At 59.2% G+C, this 20,880-nt stretch overlaps 2 protein-coding genes across 3 annotated transcripts in view; one reads left to right on the forward strand and one right to left on the reverse strand.

Moving 5' to 3' along the window:
* The window catches only part of RELL2 (RELT like 2), an 11,383-nt gene extending 995 nt beyond the window's left edge, over nt 1–10,388 (forward strand). For both annotated transcript variants that reach the window (XM_026044499.1, XM_026044498.1), the window contains exons 2-7: nt 390–603; nt 2,668–2,733; nt 2,818–2,884; nt 3,199–3,387; nt 8,090–8,669; nt 10,343–10,388. In XM_026044499.1, coding sequence (XP_025900284.1) covers nt 396–603; nt 2,668–2,733; nt 2,818–2,884; nt 3,199–3,387; nt 8,090–8,669; nt 10,343–10,387 — 1,155 coding nt within the window. In that variant the 5' untranslated portion in view covers nt 390–395 and the 3' untranslated portion in view covers nt 10,388. The remainder of the gene's footprint in view (nt 1–389; nt 604–2,667; nt 2,734–2,817; nt 2,885–3,198; nt 3,388–8,089; nt 8,670–10,342) is intronic.
* Nucleotides 10,389–12,070: 1,682 nt separating this feature from the next.
* FCHSD1 (FCH and double SH3 domains 1) lies at nt 12,071–19,846 on the reverse strand. The gene is given in 21 exon segments (XM_026044501.1): nt 12,071–12,136; nt 12,259–12,332; nt 12,413–12,503; nt 12,730–12,935; nt 13,016–13,199; nt 13,401–13,484; nt 13,583–13,699; nt 13,734–13,763; nt 13,865–13,945; nt 14,309–14,413; nt 14,555–14,700; nt 14,739–14,838; nt 14,963–15,085; nt 15,485–15,613; nt 15,741–15,804; nt 15,893–16,029; nt 16,162–16,306; nt 16,648–16,721; nt 18,927–18,972; nt 19,464–19,561; nt 19,826–19,846. Coding segments are annotated over 21 exon segments (2,121 nt in total).
* Between the last annotated feature and the right edge of the window lie 1,034 nt (nt 19,847–20,880).

A 20,880-nucleotide genomic window follows, 5' to 3' on the forward strand; every position in this document is an offset into this window, starting at 1 on the left:
GCTCGCCGCACCGCTGCCCTTGGCGGGGAGCTTGCGGCGCAGCGAGAGGCACGAGCCGCCCGGGGCCGCCCGCTGCCGCAGGCCCGCGCGGCTCCCGCTGCCCTTGGGATGCGCGCGGGGCCGGCGCGTCCTTGGGAAGCCCGGTCCGCCCTGCGGCTCCTCGGAGATGCCCACGAGTGCCCGGCAGGGCCTCCTGCCAGGCTGGCCCTTGTGCAGCGCRAGATGAGCCCTTGCCAGCTCATCGCTAGCTGGGAACAGGCTCTTCCCAAGAGAGGGCCTGGGGCCAGGGCTGTGCTGAGGGCAGCAGAGGCCAAGGGCTCCGGGGGATGAGGGCAGGGAGGCCGGCGGTGGGGTTGAGCACCGGGGTGTCTGAGCTGCCCTTCTCCTAGATCCGCATGTCAGACCAGAACAGCACCGATGATGGGGAGTCGGACCCCCAGCACAGCCTGTCTATGGTCTTCCTCCTCGTGCTGGTCTTCTTCATCATGGGGCTGGTCGGCTTCCTGATCTGCCACGTCCTGAAGAAGAAGGGCTATCGGTGCCGGACTTTCCGTGACGAGCTCGACCCAGATAACAAGGATGTGCTGACGGAGCTCCAGGCCAGTGAGTACCGCGAGACGAGGACTCGGCGGAGTGGGGAGGGCTCTGCTGCCCTYGTGCTCCTGGAATAGGGGTCCTGGAAGTGATCTGGAGGTGGGAAGGGTTATCTGTTGCAGTGAGTGGGTTGGGAAAGGAATGAAAAGGTGGGAGCAGCACCRTCCAGCCTCCGCGAGCATGAAGGTTGCATGGAGCCAGCAGGACGGGAAGAAAAGAACTGCTGCCTGAGCGCTGTGCCCAGTCCCAGCTGGGTGCCCTTGGCCCCACATGGGAGAATGGGACTTTGCATGGTCTGAGGGGCTCCTCTGTCTGATTTCCCTAAGGTCTCTGTGACCTGCTCACAGCCGACAAACGCCATCCTTGATTTACCATTTCAGCCCATTTCACTTTTCGGCTGCTGCATTTCACTGTTTTCCCCTTGTTTTTCTCTTTTCCCCTTTTTCTCTYTGATGGTCAAACTGTGTCATGCTGAGATGTTCAAGAGCTAATGGGATAGAAGGATGGGGCAGACTCTCGGTAGCTGAACTTCAGCTACCCTCAGAGGGAGAGAGTCCCTTAGGCCATGCTTAGCYTTCAGCACCAGTTTTAGGCTGATGCAGCCCCTAGGACAGTATTTGGGTCAGCATCATCGTATGTTTGCCTTGTTCTCATTCTCTAGACCTTGACGTTTGGGCACTGTGAAAGAGGKTCTTGGTGGGGAGTCAGACTTTCATCCCAGAACCTCCGATGAATCTTGAGCACCTGAGTTATAACCACGAGCCCTAAAAGCAAAAATTGTCAAGATCCAAGCTGTCCCTCTGTCCCTTTCCTGTAATGAGATTCGGTAATAGGCTCTTGAGTGTTTCCTCTCAGGTAATTCTGTTGTGTTTGATGAGGACCTAGGGACTCTCTGGGATGAAGGAGGCCTTTTCTTGGGATCTGTGCCCCATGCTGGAAAGGGACTTCCAAGGGGTTTTGATCACCACAAGTGGCTCTCTGGGAATGGGGTTTGGAATTCGGGGCAGCACTGAGCATGAGTGCAAGCCACTGCTTGGTCCTAGCAAGCTTTGTTATTTGCTGATTTGCTTAGTCTCTGATGTAGTGGAGAAGATGTATTTCTCAGCCTGTTTACCTAATTAAAAGTGGCCAAATAGTGTTACACAACTCCATGGTCTCTTCTGTCCCACCACCAGGGCTTAGGAGRGTTAGCATCTCACACTGGGACCTACAGTATATGGGAGGCAAATGTGGATTGGAAGCGCTGAGGAGCTTCCAGGCAGACTTTGGGGCAGTTCTCCAGGTTTAGTAACTTGGCATTACACAGAGACAATGCCAAAAATTTTCAGGTTTGGATTTCCCCATTGGAGACTCCAGAGCCCCGGGGGAATTGTCCCTGGGGACGACCAGAAGTGCAGTGGCAGCCCCAGGATTGTGCTCTCCAGGGAGGATCCCTGGCAGACCTGGGCTCTGACCACTTATATGAACATAAGTCCAGCATCACAAGCTGGGCTGAAGGTCCATCCAGCCAAGGCTCCTGCCTCCAGCAGTGTCCAAATACATATGTCCAGGGATACAAGAACAGAGCAGACATTACTGATATTTCCCCAAAATACTCCTAGTTCTCTAGCACTATGTAGCTCTGTGACTTCCTCTGTCAGAAACGTTTTCCATTTATTTAACAGCCCCAGTAGTTTCTTTTCCACAAACATATCCCATTTACCCTTGGATGCAGCTAAACTCTTTACATCCACAACATCCTGCAGCKAGAAGTTCCGCAGCTGAGCTGTGCCCTTCAAGAACCACCTCTGTCTACTTGTTTCAAATCTGCTACCTATTCATTTCACTTAGTGTTCCTTAGCTCTGGTAGAGCATGGAGTCCTCTGCTCCGTGGGCCCGCGGCTGTCGTTTTAGGCATTTCTTTTCCAGGGTCAGAGTTCTGGTGTTCTTCACATGCTTCCTGGGAAGGATGGGGAGAGCAGGGCTTCTCTGACCATGGGTCATGTGTAGACCCATGGTGTTCATAGTTGTTCTGTAGGAGGAAACGGTGAGGTGGTGAATCCCAGCTCTCAGTGCCATGTTCTCTCCTTTCAGATGAYGAGGAGGAGCTGAATGAGGACACCGTGGAGAAGATTGTGAGATGCATCATCCAAAATGAAGGTGAGCATTTTCTAGGGCATGCTTGGACACTTCCTGGCAGCTGACTGCTGTGGCTGACACGTCTGCTTCCTCCTCTCTCTTCAGCAAACGTGGAGGCCCTCAAGGAGATGCTGGGAGACAATGAAGGGGAWGTCCCAGTGCCAGTGCCCAGGTGAGGGAGTGTCTGCCAGGCTGTGTCTCTTGCAGAGCAAGAGAGAAGCAGTCTTTGCTACCACCTTGGTCTTGAGACTCTTCAGCAGCCCCTTCTCAATAGTTTGTCAGAAAGCATCTTCCTAACAAGGAGTCGTAATTCCCCTGGGATTTCTGTGCTTTGCTCCACTGCTAATTGTAGCATCCCTCGCTCCTGTCCTAACAGGACGTCCCCTACAGAGCTGCTGCAAATCAGGGCTTGCTGCACTGCGGCTGCACCAAGGTAAGGAAGACTCCTCCAGGAGACGTGACATCTGTGTCCTTTTCCTATTGCAGCCTTTGTCCCCACCGTAACAGCCAAGATGGGGGGCCACCACATCACCACACAGTGCACCTGGGCTCCACGCAGGCCCCCTGCATCCACTGCAGCAAGAGGAAGAAGCCCCCTCTGCACCGACAAGGGAGGTCCAAAGACGGCAAGGGCAGGATGCACCCTGGAGAGACCACTGTCTTCTCAGTGGGCAGGTACTTCAACGAACCTTGCCAGATGTCACTCATCTGCTCTGGCTGAGCAAGTGCAACAGAGAACCTTCTCTGCCCCCTTTTCCTTTCCCTCCCTGCTTGCCCACACCTGGCACCTCTTGCTTGCACCCCGGTGTCACAGGAGCACAGCAACTGAGAGCCCTGAGGGTCCAGGTGCCCCTGACACACAATGCGGTTGCAGTACAGCTCCTGCCRCTGACTCAGTGCAGAAATAAAGCAGGCCATGCTGTCCCAATGTCTTGTACTAATGACACCACTTTCTCTCCCCTCTTTTCCCAAGGAAGGTGACTTGGGCCTGGGTTGTCCTGCTGACTCAAATACCAGGCCTCAAATATGCATCTGTTCGAGGCCTGCTCCTCTTCCACATGCGAGCAGAGCTTTTCCTGCCGGGCAAGGACAGTGAGCCCAGGGTGCAGGGGTCTTGTTAGGTGGGCTGTAGTGTGTCTGTAGTCCTCCAGGACTCTGCTTCTAATGATTGCTATAAATGGATGCTATGGAAGGAGTATAAKAGTTGGGGAACATGTCTGATACTTCCCACAGATACTCTCCCAATCTCCAACTGTTCTCAGCTCAAGGGATTTCAGGAGCTATCTGTGATCTTCATGTAGTTAGTTGCCTTCAATACGTTTTTCTTCCACAATCTTGCCCAGTTTGTCTCTTCCCCCAGCATAAACATTTAGAGTGCACAATGTCCTTTAGCAAGACATCAACTTCCCACTGCCATGGTGATGGTGCTASAGCCACAAGGAACTGCTAATTCCCGGTGGCTGCCCAAACAAGATACGAATTTGCCGTGGCCAGTGCATGCAGTGGGTCTTTAATCAGCTGAGTTTTGATAAAGTTGCATATCGCGGTCCAGAGATGCAGTCTTTTCACAGTAATATTGAATCATAGTAATATTCCTTCCGCTGTTGGAAATAAGAGTCAGAAGACAGCTGAATTGGGAGGATTATAGAGACCTGTTAAAGGGAAGAGACCTGCAGGACCTCCCCATGCTGAACTCCAGCTGAAGTTGCACTTTCCTGGAGACTCCGTTTCTGCCCCTTTGCCCGCTCTTGTCAGCGCTTTTTGGTGTAAGGTTTGATGGTTGGTAAGCCACATCTCTGCACACTTGCTTATTCATGGTTAATCTAATTCCCTGGCTGATGCCCAGTTCCCTCTGCTGCTCTGTGTCCTTCATCCATGCTCTTCTCCGTCTCCTTTCAGTCATGTCTGAGTGCATGGAGAAGACAATCTCCTTTCCTAACCAAACCTCTCGCATCTTCATTTTTGCTTTTTTTACATATTAAGATCCCACGTCACATCAGCCTTCTCCACAGGATAGCTGCTATGTTTCTCCAAGGTTATATTTTGAGTGCTCCTGCTTGCTAAATCTCTCTTCTGTGAAGTCTGACTCCTATGGGACCTATGTGTCCAGGAAGTACAAAATTACCTCCAGATTCAGATTCCCATTTCTGAGTTGGCCCAATGTTCTTTCTGATCTTCAGTAAATTTTCTGGGAGTGCCCTTGCTCTGCCTAATTTCCTACAAATACCCTGATTACATGAACTGCCTTGATTCATGACTGATCCTGTATGCAAAACTCCTTTAACCAGCCTCTTCTCTCTCTGATCTTATTCCATTTGTCTTTTGCTTTCAGTTCAGTCTTGGCTATAGTAGTTGAGAGCCCAGACCTTTTCCTATTATGTACAGCTCTGTGATGAAGTCTGGTCCCCAGCTGGTAGTCACTAGCTCGTAACTGAGGAAACCTCATGAGAAAGGAGGGAATTCATTGGAGAACCACTGGAAGAGTCAGGATACTGGAGTACCTGACATGTGAGGATCTGCAGAAGGAACAGGGTTTGTTTGCCCTGAAGAAGAGAAGACTAGGGGAGTAGGTAGTTTTTCTCTACAGGAGTAGATAATTTCTCTCTGTGACTGCTTGAAGAGTTGAGCGAAGTTTATAAGGAAGACCCTTCTCAGAGATGCACAGTGCAAGAGAAATACAGATAAAACATTAATGAYTTTAGCCTAAGAGAGCTTGTAGACCTGCGGACAAAGACCAGAGAAGRGGAGAGATCTATGCCTTTGGAGATTTCTAAAACCAAACTGAAGAAGACCCAGAGCAATCTGACTGAGTTTTGAACCTAACCCAGCTTTGAGCAAAGCCTTGGACTGGAGACCTTCTGAGGTCCTTCCTAATCTAAATTATTGTATAATCATGGAGCAATTAGAGYTACATCATCTATAGCATCTAATTATTGAATAATTTACTAATTATTGAATAATTACTATCTTAGGGCTTTCTCTATAATCTTCCAATGCTTTTATCTTTGCAGTCTCTACAGCACTATTGAACAGCCACCTCAAGGAGTCTTCCATCATCTTGCACCATTCCTGTCTGCAGACAACTCCCTAGCTGTTCCTGCTGCTGTGCTGTCTGCCCTGTTAGTTCCRTAGCTCATCCACTAAACCATCTGCATCTGATGGAGATCTTGTCCTCAGCTTCATCAGCCWGTGTGTCATGTCCTATTGAATCAAAACCCTTAGCGATAGTCACTAGGCAGATAGCCAAAACTCTCCTGCTTTTGTCATTGTGATCTTGAGGTTTTTTACTTTGTCATGCACCCCTTCCAACCTGAATCCTCCCTGCTCCTTTGAATCCTTCTCTGGATCTTCCGGGCTGGCATTACCACGAAATGAGGCTGTCATATGTAGCTGTTTCCAGTCTCTCTTTGGAACTAGAACATTCTTTGATCTTCCCAAATCACAGTGCTGTTGCCAGAGAGGTCAYGTTTGCTGATTCTTAGCCTGAACCAAGCAGTCCTCTGGGTACTTCATTCAGAGATGGAGCTTCCTAATTACCTTCCTAATTTGACCTTCCTAATTACGAGTAGCATTTCTGATTGTAATGCTGAGGAGTGTGTATTGTCTACTCTGGCAATAATATCTAGAGGTTTTGGCCACCCACTGTTCTGGTTTAGGACCTGCACTTCCTGTTTATGATATAGTGATTCAAACTTAGAGGGTTTAAGAATATCTGCCAGTGACCAAGTAACCTGAACATTTTCCTGAAGATTCCTTGCTGGCTTATCCTCTTGCTGGCTTATCCTCTTGTTGCTCTTTATTTGTTCTACTTCTGGGTTTGTTTATGTCACCCAGTGCTGTCCGGTGGTTATTTCCTTCACTCAGACATCTCTAGCAGCTCCTCAGGGATCTGTTCTTTCTTGGGCCTTATTCTCAGTCTCCTTCTTCATCAGTCATATTTATCATTCACTTAACATTTGGGAAAGTTGCTCTTTCAACCCCAGCAGTGCTTGAAAATTGCTGATAAAATAGTACTTTGCCCAGACACTGAATCATAGCTCAACTTCAGCAGAGACAGCATCGTGTGTAACTTCGTCCTGTGTGATTCAAGTGCAGCTGAATCTGGTTGTTGAATGAGTCAAACGTTGCATCAGGGTAATTTTTCTGCTGGGGGATCAGTATTCTCCGACTGGTCGACACCAGTCATGGAAGAAAGCTCCTGTCTGCTGATTCTGCAGTGGTTTGCGTTGCTTATGAAGAATAATTATAGTTAGTCTCAACGTGCTCACTTGCAATTTATGCTGCGCCCATGCTGCCTGGACCTTCCAGCTCCCGAAGTTATGGTAGCTCCCTAACTTCTGTCTTCTTCCCAAATGCAATAATRTGATCACCTCAGGTTACAAATGCATCTTTTGTGGGTGTCAGTTGCTCTCCTTCCTCTTGCTGAGCTCTGAGCTCAGGCCGCAGGCTGGTTTATTGGTACATCACAGAACCTGGGTGAACCTCTTAGATGTCACTAAGGGGACGTACACAAGATGTGCTCTGGCAGATTTTAGCCAAAAAACTCCTTGCTTTTGGACTCTCCACCCAAATACAGTGTATCTTGTCAAAACCCTAGCCCAGCCTGGCTTTACACAGCCTGTACAGACTGTTGAAAGCTCTTCTTCTCTTTTCCACATAGAGTAGCTGGTCACTAGACATAATGTCCATGTCCTTCCTTCATGTGCTTCCACATCATCAACCCTTCCTTCCTTCCCAGGCTCAACTGATTTGCTTTTCAGCTGCTGAATTTATAGCTGAGCTTCTGTATTTCTGTTTGATCAAGTCTCAGAGTGTTTCATTGCTGGGGGAACTTAGACTGTTGGTTCCTCTACTTCTAGTGTCTGGAAAACCCTTTGTATCCTTCTCTTTGCCTCACTTCCTATTTGTTGTGCTTTTTTTTCCAGGGATCATGCCAAAATGAAAGCAAAAGGGGTTCAGGTCAATGGGAATGTGACTCCAGGATAGGAGAGCAGTGCTAAGGCAGGTGGTCAGAGCAGGGCTGGGATTGGTTCAACTTGAAGGGACTCAAAGGCCTATGAGGTGTAGGAGCAAAAGGGATCAGGAGTACAGTGGCAGCATTCACATATACCTGAAAAATTCACATGTGCTTCTAAAAAGAAAGATGTGGATTAGCAGTCACAGTAAATTTGTTCAAAATCTAGCTGATAATGTAGCAGAGGAAGTTAGCAGACCCTGGAAAGGTAGGGCCTGTAGTGTACAATGGCTCACAAAGGTTGGAGATCAGCACTGGAGCGTGTTAAAGAGGGGGAACCAGAGGCTGGAACGGTGGGCAAGCTGGAGAAATTGGTGGGAGACAGGAGGGAAGAGATTTTTACCTGCCCGTCCTCCGTTCCAGGTTTCGTGTGACACACATCGGGAAGAAACCCGCTTTCCATGAGCAGCAGGACGCTCCCCTGCCCGACGGCAGCAAGGAGCCCAGCACGGAGGAGTTAGAGCACAGCAGCGACCGGCTCCAGCAGGAGAGCGCTCGCAATGGGACAGTCCCCGCGGGCGGCCTGCAGAACGGGGCCCTGCGGAAGGCTGCGCAGAGCGGCAAAGGCGCCGAGCAGAGTTACTCGAATGCCCCCAACACACCAGCCAACTCAGCCACTCGCAGCAATAGACCYGCTGGCAAGCGGCCTGGGATGCCGGGCTCGCTGCAGGATGTTAACACTGCTCTTGGAAGCGCTAGTCACCAAAGGAAGCGCGTGGGCCACCAGACACTGGGAGGGTCAAGCGCCAGCACCCCGGGAGAGCCAGTGGAGCAAGGAGGGCAGGGAGGCAGCATCTACCAGGAGGAGGCCGGCCTGGGCTCAGCGGATGAAGTGTCAGATATTCACGGGAGCCTGAGCCTACAAGAAGCATCACAAGCTGAAGAGCTGGGAAGCAGCTACACCAGCAGGAAGCAGCCCGGAGCAGAGGACATGGGGCAGCAGGTAGGTTGCTACTCGTCCTTGTTCCGTGAGTGCTCTGGGTTCGAGAGGGTTGAAGGTTTATGGCAGAGCTTCACCATGGCCTGGGGTGCTTAGCACTGCCAAGCTGAGCAACCAGCCCAAGCCTTGTAGAGTGACCACAGGCAAGCAGAGGCTTACGTTGGAGCTCACGTCTCGGGGCCTGYGGTGTGGGACCTGTTCTGTTTTGTCCAGCCTTTCTGTTCTGCCTTCCTCTTATTTCCACTTCCTTCTATTCTCGATTGCGTTTTCTCTTCCCCTTTTCTGATGTTTCAGGCAGTGTCAACAGAGTGATTATGTCCTTCTTGCTGCCTTATCTGCCAGGCTGCCCAGGCTGGCAGGGGCTGTGGGCTCTTTCCCAGGGCTCGGGGCAGCAGGGAGGTGACAGCTCCTTCCGCAGTGGGTACCTAGGGGATATCTCAAGCACTGTGCAAGGTCCACTGTGCAGGCTGCGTGTGCCAGCGGGGCATGGAGGTGCCACGGAGCGGGAGAGAGTCACGGTGGGAACACGAGCTGGGGCGAGGAGAGGGGAAGGGAAAGGTCCCTATTTATACACAGGCTAAGGAGGAACCTGCTGCATTTGTCAGGTCGCCCTTCTTGGTTCCTGGGCTGGAGGAATTTGGACTCGTTGGGTCTAGAGGCTGCTACCGTGTCTCAGGGGAGGACGTGTCCCGTGCCTGGGTGCCGGCAGCAGAGGAATCCGATGTAGCTCTGCTTGTGGCCACGGGCTCCGCAGCCCAGCGCAGCTGTGGGATGTTGGCTTTGGCTTGGAGCCACCCCAGCTGGAGGATGGGCACCTCGGAAGGCTCCAAACCCAAGACCTGTGCAGCTCGCATGAGGCTGCGGCAGCCCGCGGTGCTGAGGAAGAGGAGAGAGGCAGGGCTGGGGCTCTGCTGAGCGCAGGCTCTGCTGGGAGGAGGAAGGAGGCTGGGCATGAGTTTGGATGCCCCGAGGCAGCCGTGCAGGACAAAGCCTGGAGGCTCCAGCTCTTCTCCGGAGAGGCAACAACAGGCTGCTCTCCCTCCTATGGGCCACCAAGGTTGGGATGACGGTCGTGGTCCCTCTCATGTGCACAGGAGGCTCTTGCAGGGCAAGCTTGGGGATGTGGAGGGGTTTTTTTGCCCTTCATCTGTCCCCTGTGTGGTRCCAGGACAGCGCTGGGCTCTCGTATCACATCCTGCTCTGTGGTTTCCTTTGGATCGGAGCTGGGGATGGGCAGGAGGCTCTAGGAACAACTGTGGGCTGGAGGGAGCTCCAAGAGGGAGCACAGAGCCCAAGTGACACCAACGTGCTTGATCCTGGGTCCTGGAGGGAGCTGGGCCTGCTCCGCCAGCCATTGCTCAGCATTGCCCATAGCTTTGTGTTGGCCACGTGCTGATGGGGCCTTTTGGAGACGTTTGCCACCAAGCCCTGGAGCTGCTTGGCCTATCCCTAGTCTCTTATGTCCCAACCAGGGCTGGGAGCTGCTGCCCAGCAGGTCCTGCAGATGCCCTGCTRGAAGACAACTCGGAAGGGCAGAGTGATGGCAGCTCTGTTGGCTCCCAGCACCTTGGCCAGGTCTCGTAGGTCGAGAGCCTCCATCCTGGTCCCGTGGTGACTCACGCTGCTCCTGCGGGAGCGCCGAATGGTGCCTGAAGCGCTTGTCTCTCCTTCCGCAGCAGGAGCCGAGCGCCATGGTGCGGGACCCAGGACTAACCGTGTGACGTAAGTGTCCCCCGGGCCGCGGTGCCCTCGGAGAGCGTGGGGTTTAACCRGGGAAAGCCACGGCCTTCTGGGTGGGTTGTGGTCCTCTGTGCTCCTAGTAGGGAAACAGGGTCCTCCAGGTGCTGCAAAGGGCAGGATCTCCAGCTCTTGGAGGACGGAGAGTCCTGGAGCTCCTTTGCCCACATCCCAGGCCTGAGCTGGACACGGCTGCTCTCAGAAGGCCTTCGGAGGCTGCTGTTGCCATGTTGGGCCCGGGATCAAGCCAAAAGGGGGCAGAAGGGACTTGGGCAAAGCCTGGCTGCGCCCTGGCGCGTCCCCCAGAGGAGGTGGCGGCAGGGGAGGCCAAGGGCTGCCCCTCAGCCCCTGTTCCTCCCGCAGCTCCTCTCCGCTCGGGCGGCCCACGGGCGCCGCGCGGCCGCCGTCCCCCATGCCGGGCGCAGGGCCCCGCTGCGGCGGGGCCGCGGGCGGCCRGCCCCGGCCCGGGAGAGCAGCTACGTGCTTGGCATGGCCAGAGCGACGCGCGGACATTCAACTGACAACCGCACGCGGCGACAGACCTCATCCCATTGGCAGTAGTTACCCGACTCCCACCCTCACCGCACTTGCCCCAGAGACCACCCCCCAACACACCAGGCGCCACGAGGGCCCCTCACAGGCCTGGCACGGGCAGGATGGCATCAGCACCACCCTGGCCCAGACCTGCGGACAAGTGCCCGCGGCCCYCGGGCAGCCAGCGCTGCGGGAAGGACGGCGGCAGCGGAGCCAAACCGCGGCCGAAGGGACGGGCAGCGACGGCGGCGCTTGACCGTGGCAGGGCAGGGGCTGAGCCCGCGCGGGGCTGGGGCAGCACCTCCCCACCAGCCGGCACCTGAAACGCAGAGCACAGCCCCACGGGGCCCCCCGGCCGCAGCGGTGCCGGCCCCCCGGCCAGCTGAGCTGGTGCCGCGGCCACCGAGCAGAGACGCGGGGCAGCCTTCGGCAGGGCGCGGAGCACCCCCAGCGCTGGCCGGAGCCGGGAGATGGTGGCACAAGCTCCGGAGCTTCGCGGCCATCCCCGGGAGGTGCCCCTGCGAGGAGCAGCAGCGGAGGACAGGCCGCTGCGCAGGGGAGCAGAGGAGATGGAGGCACCAGCGTACGCAGCAGCAGCGGCCAGGCCCCGGGCAAGCTTTGGTCTATAACCGCACTGTAAATAGACGAGCTAAAACCATTAAAAGCTGCTGAACACAGGGGCAGAGTGAAGTGGTTTTATTGGGGCACAGCAGTCGGGGGGTTCCTGCCTGCCCCTGAGCTGCCCCGGGTGCCCGTGTCTCAAGGGGGCTACATGGCAGGTGATGCCCAGCACGGACGGAGAGGGTCCTCACCCCCAGCCCTTGCATTGCCCAAGGAACCAGGGCAGGGGGCTGGGCTGCATCGTGGGCAAGGGGATCACGGACGAGGATGCCAGGGAGATGGGGCCTTGCTCTGGTGAAGGGGCTCCCAGGAGCAGGGCGGCCGCTGCTGGGCACGGAGACGGGAGCGCTCCCTAAGCGAGGCCGAGTACTGCGGGAGCAAGAGCGGGACGCGGCCCCCGCAGAGAGACCAGCTCGGGGGGCCGCGGGGCAGGCCCGGGGAGCACACCCCGAGCGGCGGGCGCGCGGGGAGGCTTCCGCAGATGGCGGCGGGCAGCGGGAGCGGCGCTGGTCTCAGCTCAGGTGCCGCTCGGGCTCCGCGTCGGCCGCTCTGCCGGGCGGCGGCGGAGGCGCCCGGAGCTGCGGCGAGAGGACGGTGCTGACCCCGTTCAYCCCCACGCCATTCCCGGCCCTTCCAGAGCCGATGGGATGGGCGGGGAGCATCGTGCCAGTGCCACGGGCAGCCCCGGAGAGGCACTTACCGGGCGGAGGCGGCCGGCGGACAGGTCGGGAGAGCTCTGGCYGCTGGCCGGGCCGTCCTGCCTGCAGGCGGGCGCTGCGTGGGGACAGGCTTGGGTGAGCTCAATGGGTGCCCCACGGCTCCCATCCCCTCCCTGGCCCCGCGGGAGCACTCACCTCCCAGCAGCAATTCTGGAGCGGGGTTGGAGGGCAGGCTGGGCACGAGGCCGGGAGGGGAGAAGGGCGGAGGGGAGGGCGACGGCAGCTCCTGAGGACACAAAGATGAGGGTGGTTGAAGCAACGGGTGCTCTGCAGGCTGCAGGGGCCCTAATTGGGGTGCAGGGCCCAGGGACACCATTACGAGGCCACCTCTGTGCCAGCCACGATGGGTAAGAGACGGAGCCCTGTCCTGTGCCYAGGCAATGCCTTGGTGACAGGGCAAGTCCTCTCCTAGCCAACGTGGGCTTTGTCAGCTCCGGCGCAGCAGGACCCACCTGCCCAGCAGAGCACCCGGCCCCCGTGAGCTCCTCCACCACGAGCGAGGGGAAGACGCCAACGCGGCCGTTGAAGTCTCCCGTCCAGAAGCCGTCGTCCACGTCGCCCTCGGCGCGGGGCAGCACGCGGATGATGGCGCCCTCGGGGAAGCTCAGCTCCTCGGGGCTCTGCCCCTCGTAGTCGTAGAGGGCTCGCACCAGCCAGGCTGCGGGGAGCAGGCAGCGGCGCCCGGGCTGGCACGCACCAAACCCGCACCCCGCACCGCGGGCACCCCCCGGCACCCACCTCCGGGCTCCAGGACCAGCTCCGCGGCCATGATGCTGGAGAGCTGCCGCTGCAGCGCCGCGGCCAGGGGCCCCGCAGCAGGGCCGCCGCCGCCCGCAGCGGGGCCCGCGTCGCTGCCCGCGCAGCCCAGCGACAGCAGGTACTTCTCGGGCACGTAGCCCACCTGGCCGGCCTTGTTGCGGGCCTGCGGAGGCAGGAGGCACATTGCAAGCCCAGCAGGGAAGCCAGGCTGGAACCTCACCGCTGGCTTCGCTCCAGCATCCAAGCTGGGATAGCTCTCATGAGCGGGGATGCACAAGGAAGCCGGGGAGCTCGGTGRGCTCAGGGCAGGCAGAGGAGGGCGCTCAGCGCTGCTCAGCCCCGCGCCCTGGCCGCTCTCACCCACCTTCACCCACTCCTCCACATCGCCATCCTCRATGACCTCCAGCTCCTCTCCCTGGGCGATGGAGAGCTCGTCTGCCTGGCGGCCCTGGGGGCACAGCGGACACAGCACACAGCCGGATGAAGGCTGCAGGACCAGCCCCCGGGCAGGGCTCCGAGAGCCTTTGGGAAGAGCCACAGCTTTACCTGGTACCCAAAGATCACCCGGCACGTGTAAGGATACACGCGGCCAGCGGGGCCGGGCTCGCYGTCCTCGAAGGCCTCGGCGCTGTCGTCGTAGTCATCAAACTCCGCCAGGTCGAACTCTTCTGACTAGCGGCAAAGCCCAGGTCAGCGCCGGCGGCGGCCGCCCCGTCCCCGCCAGCCGCTGCCGGCCGCTCTCACCGCCGCCGCCGCCGCCTCCTTCTCGGCCTGCTGCGCCGCGCTGAGGCTGCGCTCGCGCTCCAGCTCCTCCAGCGCCTGCGCCACGGCGCCCGCCAGCCACGTGTCCACGTCGAGCCCCGCGGCGCGCAGCAGCGCCAGCCGCGCGTCCGCCTTCACCTTGCTCACCTGCGCGGGGGCCGCGGCTCAGCCCGCCTCGCCGGCCCCGGCTCGCGCGCCGCTGCGGCACGAAGCGGAGCGAGCCGCGCTGCTGGCGACCAAGTGTGTGCGCGTATAGGACAGGAGGGTGGTGTTCGTGGTCCAACAAGGCACCCACGGCCCACCCGTGCGCCCAGCCCAGCTCCCAGCACCTGCTAGTGCTGCTGGACGAGGTCTGTGGAGCTGCCAATGCTCTACAACCGCTACCCAGGATGGGGTTCCCAAAGCCACCCTCAAGCCTGGGTTTGGGGAGCTCCAGTCTGGAGTGGGCTCAAGGAGCAGGGAACATAGGGCTCTGCCCCACCAGACCCACCTCTGCCCCACCAGACCCACCTCAGCCTTCCGAATATTCTCTTTCACTTCCTCCATCCGCCGCTCCATGGCGGCCACCTCAGCCTCCGGCGCCTGCTGCCTCCTGGCCTCCAGCCTTTGCAGGACCTGCACGAACGACAACAGCTCACGGGGGCTCTCAGTCACGGAGGGGCATCAGGGAAGAGGCTCTAGGCCCTTGTCATCTCACAGGACCCCTCCAGAGCACAGCGGCTCTGCAAGGAAGGACAACCCATGCCAAGCAGCAACCTGCTCGCTGTGTGTCTTGATTTTGTAGTCCTTGGCCGCCCGGTTGGCCCAGCGCCGCACCTCCTTCTCCAGGCTGCTCTCACTGGTGCTGTTGCTCTCCGGTTCCAGGAGACGTATCTAGGCAAGGATGATCCCGCTGAGAAGGGCTCACATGCTCAGCTGGTCACTAGACTAGCCTCACAGCGTACCTGCTCCATGCCGGCGAGCTGGAATCGCTGCTCTGGTGTTAATGTGAAGGTAGTGTGGTCCTGGAGGAAGAGGAGGAGGTTCTGCTCCCGGCTTACCTGCAWTGGTGGGGCGAAGATGCAAGGGACCAAGATAAGGAGCTCACTCATCCCAGCAGCGTCCAGCACGCAAAGGGACCAGCGGAACCAGTCCCAGCCCCGGGCCAAGGAGGGGTGGCTTTACCTGCGTGGATGACTCCGCAACGCGCTGGAACCACTCCTGCGTGGCCTGGCAGACCTCAATCTCCGTCTGGCTGGTCAAGGTCAAGTGGTCGCGGAGCCGCTCGTAAAGGTCACCGTCCAGGGCCTGGGGGAACCAGGCTGGGAGGCTGGACACCCTGCGGCACCCGTGGTGCCCACGCAGAGCCGAGCAGTGGGGCACCCCACGTACCCGCTCATCATCCAGCCTCTCRCATCTCCTCCCACCAGGGAACACATCCCTGCCAACCCAGGCTAAGGACAACCTGCGGATTGGGCACCAGGGACCTGCCACATGCCCAAGAAATGCTCTGAGATGGGGAAGAGGGCAGCCATTTATATGGGACACCCTTGGCACCTGGTCCCAGCATCACAGGGTCAGTGGGACCCTTTGTCCAGCATGAGGGATGTTTCCTCAAGGACCTTGGATGGTTGCTCAGAGACCCCTACTCCCAGCAGAAGAGGGGACAAAACTGGTAAGAGAAGCGGGCGTTGAAGCAGCTTTTACCTCCATGACCGCAGGCAACTCCACGTGGTAGTAATGGTCCAGGTGGGCATTGGCGGACACCAGCGCGAGGACGTACTCGTTGTGCACCCCTGYGAGCTGCTTCGAGTACTCGGCCAGCTGCGCAGAGAACTGCGGGACAGGGAGAGTGTGGCCTGGTGACCAGGTGGAGGACGCTATCCTGCATCCCGGTCCCGCTCYGGGCCAGCCCCGCTGCTGCCCGCGTGCTCAACGCTCCGTCTGCCCTTGCGTTGCTGACCTTGGCACTGAGCTTTTGCAGGCTGGCCTTGGTGTGAAATATCCCCCGGTCACTCTTCCGGAGCCTGGGGAGAGAGGTGGAGACACAAGCTCRTGGTCCGTCCTCTTGGCTCCTGCCAGAGCCCCACTGCGCCCTCCTCCTGCCCTGCTCACCGGGCCTCCACGTCCGCAGCTTTCTCCTTGGCCACCTCATTGCTCCGTTGGAGGTGTGTAAACTGCTTCTTTGCCTTGCCCAGCTCCTTCACTGTCTCCAGCAGCTCTGCCTGCACCTTCTGCAACTGCTCAATGCTCTGGGGCAGGGGGAAGCGTCACTCCCAGCACGGGTGGCCCTGTCGCCTTTGCTAGGGCACAGGGGCCATGGACTGCCCCGGCCGTGCGTTCTCCCTGGCCATGAGGCACATGTCCTCATTTTGTTCAAATACCTTCTTGAGCATCCGCTCCTTGGACACGCGGGCAGTCTTGGAGGCCTCCAAGGCGATGGTGCGATAGCTCTCGGAGGCGGYGACACGGGCCTGCCCGGTGTACATGGTACCGTCAACGACGCCCTTCCAGACAGCAACGACGCTCCTGTGGGCATGGGGGCCAAGCAAGGGGGCTAGAGCATTTCTCTCTTCCCACAACTCCTGCTGCAGGGCTTTCCTGCTTCCCAGACAYGTCTTGGCTGGGATTCGGGGGATGCTTTGAGGACACCACCACCTCCCTGCAGTCCCTTTTGAGTTGGGTACCACATCCTTGGAGATGGGACCCAGGGCTACAAGCCTGGAGGGAGAGCGTCTCAGGCACTGCTGGGCACTCCACTCCTGCACTGAGTTAATCCCTGTCCCACCAGCTCCGTTCCCAGCTGGGAGGTCACACCCCCGGCCCGTGGGCCACCCCCAGCCCCTCGTCACCCTGCCCGGCTGGCCGACCTCGAGTCGTTGGCTTCGCTGCGGCCCCGCTGCCAGTCTCTCTTCAGGAACTGGCTCGCCAGCCTCTGCAGCGCCTGCGGAGAGGCTCCCGTCACCGGCGGCACGGCCACCGCGCCAGGTCCACAGGGTCTGCTCGCACCCAGCCCAGGACACGCGGTCCCGAGCCAGGGAACGAGCCCAGGCTTCCCGATTCGCAGGCATCATTCGCAGGATGAACCTGCCCCATTGTGTCTGGGGAACCAGGGTCCTGGGGTCATTCCTCACCGGGAAACCCCATAGGGAAGAAGTGGGGCAGGGAGGGAAGGGACAGCAAGGGCATGTGGCTGCGACCAAGCTGGCTGCTGGGCACAGGCACAAGGAGGAAGCGACTGGTAGTGCCCAAGGGTCGGCCAGGTCCCTGGAAGGGCAGAGAAGCCCAAACTGGCTCCTCCAGGGAGTCCCCAAAAGATCTGAGCCCCAACACAGCCCCACAACTACCCCACAGATCTTCCCTGACATGGGCCTAGGCAGGCACAGCACCCACGGCTGGATGCTTGGTACCTGCCACCCACTGGGTGGCTTGAACCCAGCACCCTTGGGTCCCTCTAGTCATTGCTGTTTGGATTTCAACCGTCTCAACCTCAGGCCTGGAGGGAAAGGTCCCATTTCCATCAACCTCCTCCCTCACTGCTGCAATGAGCAGGGCTTAGGGCACCCCACAGCCTTCATTTAACTGCTGGTGCGTTCAGGGGCCCGAAGGAGAGGGCAGAGCTGGCCCAAAGCAGCCATGCAGAGGAGGGACACAAAGTCCTCGGGTGTGGGACCCACTGGGGTGCCCGCGGGGTTGGGTCAGAGCCCCACATCCCAAGAGCATCTCGCAGCTAAGGTGACACCAGGCAGCATGTGCAGGTTTGGAGGCGGGAAGAGCCCCTGGCTGACCCGGAGAAGCAGATTCGGTCCAGCCACCGTGACAAAAGGCCCCGTCTCACAGGCTCTGAGAAGGAAGGCTGGTAGGGGGACAGCAAGTGGCCAAAAACAGGCGGGAGGGAGCAGGGGCTGCAGAGGCAATAACTGGGTAAAGAAGCCAGAGAGAAGCCACCACCACACGTGAGCCCATAAGGAAATGAACATGCGGCACATGGGGGACCGTCCCCCTCCAAGCCCAAGGTCCAGGGACCTGTGTGTCCAAACCCATCCAGGTTCCCTGGAGATGGCACCACGGACCCGGCGCAGGGCACCAAGCCAGGAAAGATGCCAAGGAAGCAGTGGGGCAGCAGCAGAGAGGCAGCGAGAGGCCGCTGCGGGTACTCACGCGGGGCTGAGCGGGGAGTTAGCTGCACCCTCGGGGCCAGGGGTCCCCCGAGCCACCTGCCAGCACCCAGCGGCCACCAGGAGAGAGGAGAGGAGGTTAGGCCGGAGCGGGGCAGCGCAGCGACGGGTGCCATGCGCGGGAGGCGGAATGGAGCCAGGCGGAGGCAGGGGCGAGGCTGAGCGCAGCCGGCTCCGGAGCGCCGTCCTAGAGAGAGGGAAGGAAGGGCAGGGAGGGATGCTGGGCACCTGCCGGGTATCTGCAGCCCCTTTGGGGTGGCACACAGATGTTGTGGCAGTCCCCACTTCTAGCACAGGATGCCTCAAGCAACACAACCTGGGCTCGGATATTCAAGAGAGTCTGGCAAGATCTTAATTACCCTGGTTAAGCAGATGTCTGAGTTGGATTATTTCCTTCCCACTCCCAGGTTTTCCCTCCCAGCCCCCAAAACACAGAGCTTGGGTTTGTGCTGTGCTCAGCGAAGTCCCTCAGCAGGGCGATCGATCCCGCCCAGGAGGGAAAGCGCTGATCCTTCCCTTTGGAACGGTGAGTGGATCCCAGAGAGCACCATCTCGCACGGGAAAAGGAGACGAGTAAAGATCTGGATACAACAGCAACCTCCTGCTTGGCTCAAATAGTATCTCATATTTGCAAGCAAAACCCCAATGTGTGACGTGCGCAGGGCTGTGCGCTGCTCCGAGACACAAGCCCAGAGCTTCTCCATGCCCTGGAGGGGACCCAGCACCCGGCTCCGGAGCCGCTTGGCCCAGCTCGGCTGGCAGATCCCCGGGAATGCAGCACCCTTGCCCAGGCTCCTGTGCAGGAGAGGCTSCAAGAGCGGAGGAGGTCGGGGAGCCGAGGGCTGCCCCTGGCTATGGGCAGGGGGGAACCGGTGCCGGTGGGAGCCCTGCTGCCGGTGTGAGCAGACACGGCCCCGCTGCGGGTTGACGCGGCCCCGGGATGAGCGAGGAGGCCGGTGCTCCCCCCTTACCTGCCCGTACTCCCTCTCGATCGCTGACCTCTGCTTGCTGTAGGACCTGCAGGGAGAGGAGACGCAGCACACGCATCTGAGCGCGCGGTGGGGGGCACCTCACACGTGAGATGAGCTGGCRGGCCTCAGCCCCCCACATCAGCCGGGTGCCTGCGGCGGGAGGCAGGCGAGGGGCGCGCGGCGCCGCGGTGGCCGCAGGGAGCCGGCTCCCCGCCAGGGCGGCCGCTGACCTCTACAGAGCCGCTAGAAGCATCCGCGGAAGCGCGGCCCTGCGGCCGCTCCGGCCACGGCCTCCCTGCCGGCCTCCCTGCTGCCCGGCGCGGGATGCAGCCCCCGCCAGCAGGGCCCTCCCGCACCGGGGCACTGAGCAGGGGCACGGGGGCTGTAACCCCCTTCCCCAGCCCCTCTCCCTTCCTGCCGTGCCAGAAGGAGGGCAGAGGCTCTGCACACCCTAGGGAGAGCAGGACGCAGCGCCAGCAGTGCACTGAGCTGGCCGGTCTCAGCTGGGAGGGCGGCGCGGTCCCCCCGGGGCGGTACCTGATGTCCTCCAGCAGCTCCGTGTCCCGCTGCTGCTTGCTCTGCAGGCTGCAGAGCTGCTCCACGAAGTGCAGCTTCACCTCCTGCGTCAGCTTCACCTGCGGGGCGGCGGCGGGAAGCCCTTCGGGCCGYGCGCCCTAAGGTGCCACCCGCGCGGGGGCACCCACGGGTGCCCGAGGGACAGCCCGACCCACTCCCGACGCGAGGCGCCACTCGYGAGCCCGAGCTCCCGGCGCGGTRCCGGGCACAGGGACACGGACGGAGACAGGGACGCGGATGGGGCCASGGAGGCGGATGGGGACGTGGATGGGGACGGGGACGTSGATGGGGACGGGGACRTGGACGGGGAGGGCCCCGCTCACCTTGCGCGGCGGCGGCTGCATCCTGGCGCCCCGCGGGCTCCGCTCCGGGCCCCCCGACGCGTGTCCCAGCCCGGAACTGCCCGAGCGGCCCCGCCCCGACGGCGCGGCCCGCCCCGGGCCACGCCCCCCTTAGCCCCGCCCCCTCCCCGAGGCTCCGCCCTCGCCCCGCGGATCGTGCCGTCGGGGGGCGGAGTGACGGGGTAGGGTGCGCAGGAGACGGGCAGGGTCTCGCCAGGTTGCCCAGGGGGAGGTTCAGGTTGGATGTTAGGCGAGTTTCTACACGGAAGGAGTAGTCAAGCGTTGGAAAAGGCTGCCCGGGGAAGTGGCGGAGTCACCGTCCCTGGTAGTGTTCAAGAAACCTGCAGATGAGGCGCTTAGGGGCATGGTTTAGCAGCCATGGTGTGGAGGGGCTTATGGTTGGACTCCATGATCTTGAAGGTCTTTCCCAACCATAAGGATTCCGTGATTCTGTAGGTTATTCTTGGGGATCAGTGAACTCCAGAAGTCCCAACCATCCACTGCCATGGAGCTGCCAGAGAGCTCTGTGCCATGCGAAACATTATGTCATGGCTCTGTAAAAGAAGGTGGGAACCTGGTCACTTCTTGTAGGAGGAGAAAGGTGCTTCTTCCTCCTGAAGACCTGAAGTTGAGGAACAGGTTTARTGCCCTCCAGGGTGAAGAGGAACTAGGCAAGGCTTCAAGGAAGCAGCTGAACTGGCAGCCTAATGGGAACAGCTGGAAGACTCATGGGACGAGTGATTGCTGTAGGAGATTCCCCACTGCAGGGAATGGAAGCACCGACCTGCCAACCTGGCTCCTTCTCYACAGAGGTCTGTTCCCTGCCAAGGGCTCGAATACAAGTTGTCATGGAGAGACTGCCAAGACTTGTCCATATGTCTGACTTCTTCCTCTCTGCTGCTCTTCCATGTGGGTGCTAATGATAYCAAGGGCAAATCATCAAAGAGGAGAGCTTGGGATGGTGGTCAAGGATCTGGAAGCCCAGGTSTTTTTCTCCTCAAAGAAAAAGGGGAAAGATGGGAAAAGGAGTAAATGAA

Source organism: Nothoprocta perdicaria, unplaced genomic scaffold (assembly GCF_003342845.1).
Source record: "Nothoprocta perdicaria isolate Ctin4 unplaced genomic scaffold, notPer1 scaffold_369, whole genome shotgun sequence".
NCBI lineage: Eukaryota > Metazoa > Chordata > Aves > Tinamiformes > Tinamidae > Nothoprocta > Nothoprocta perdicaria.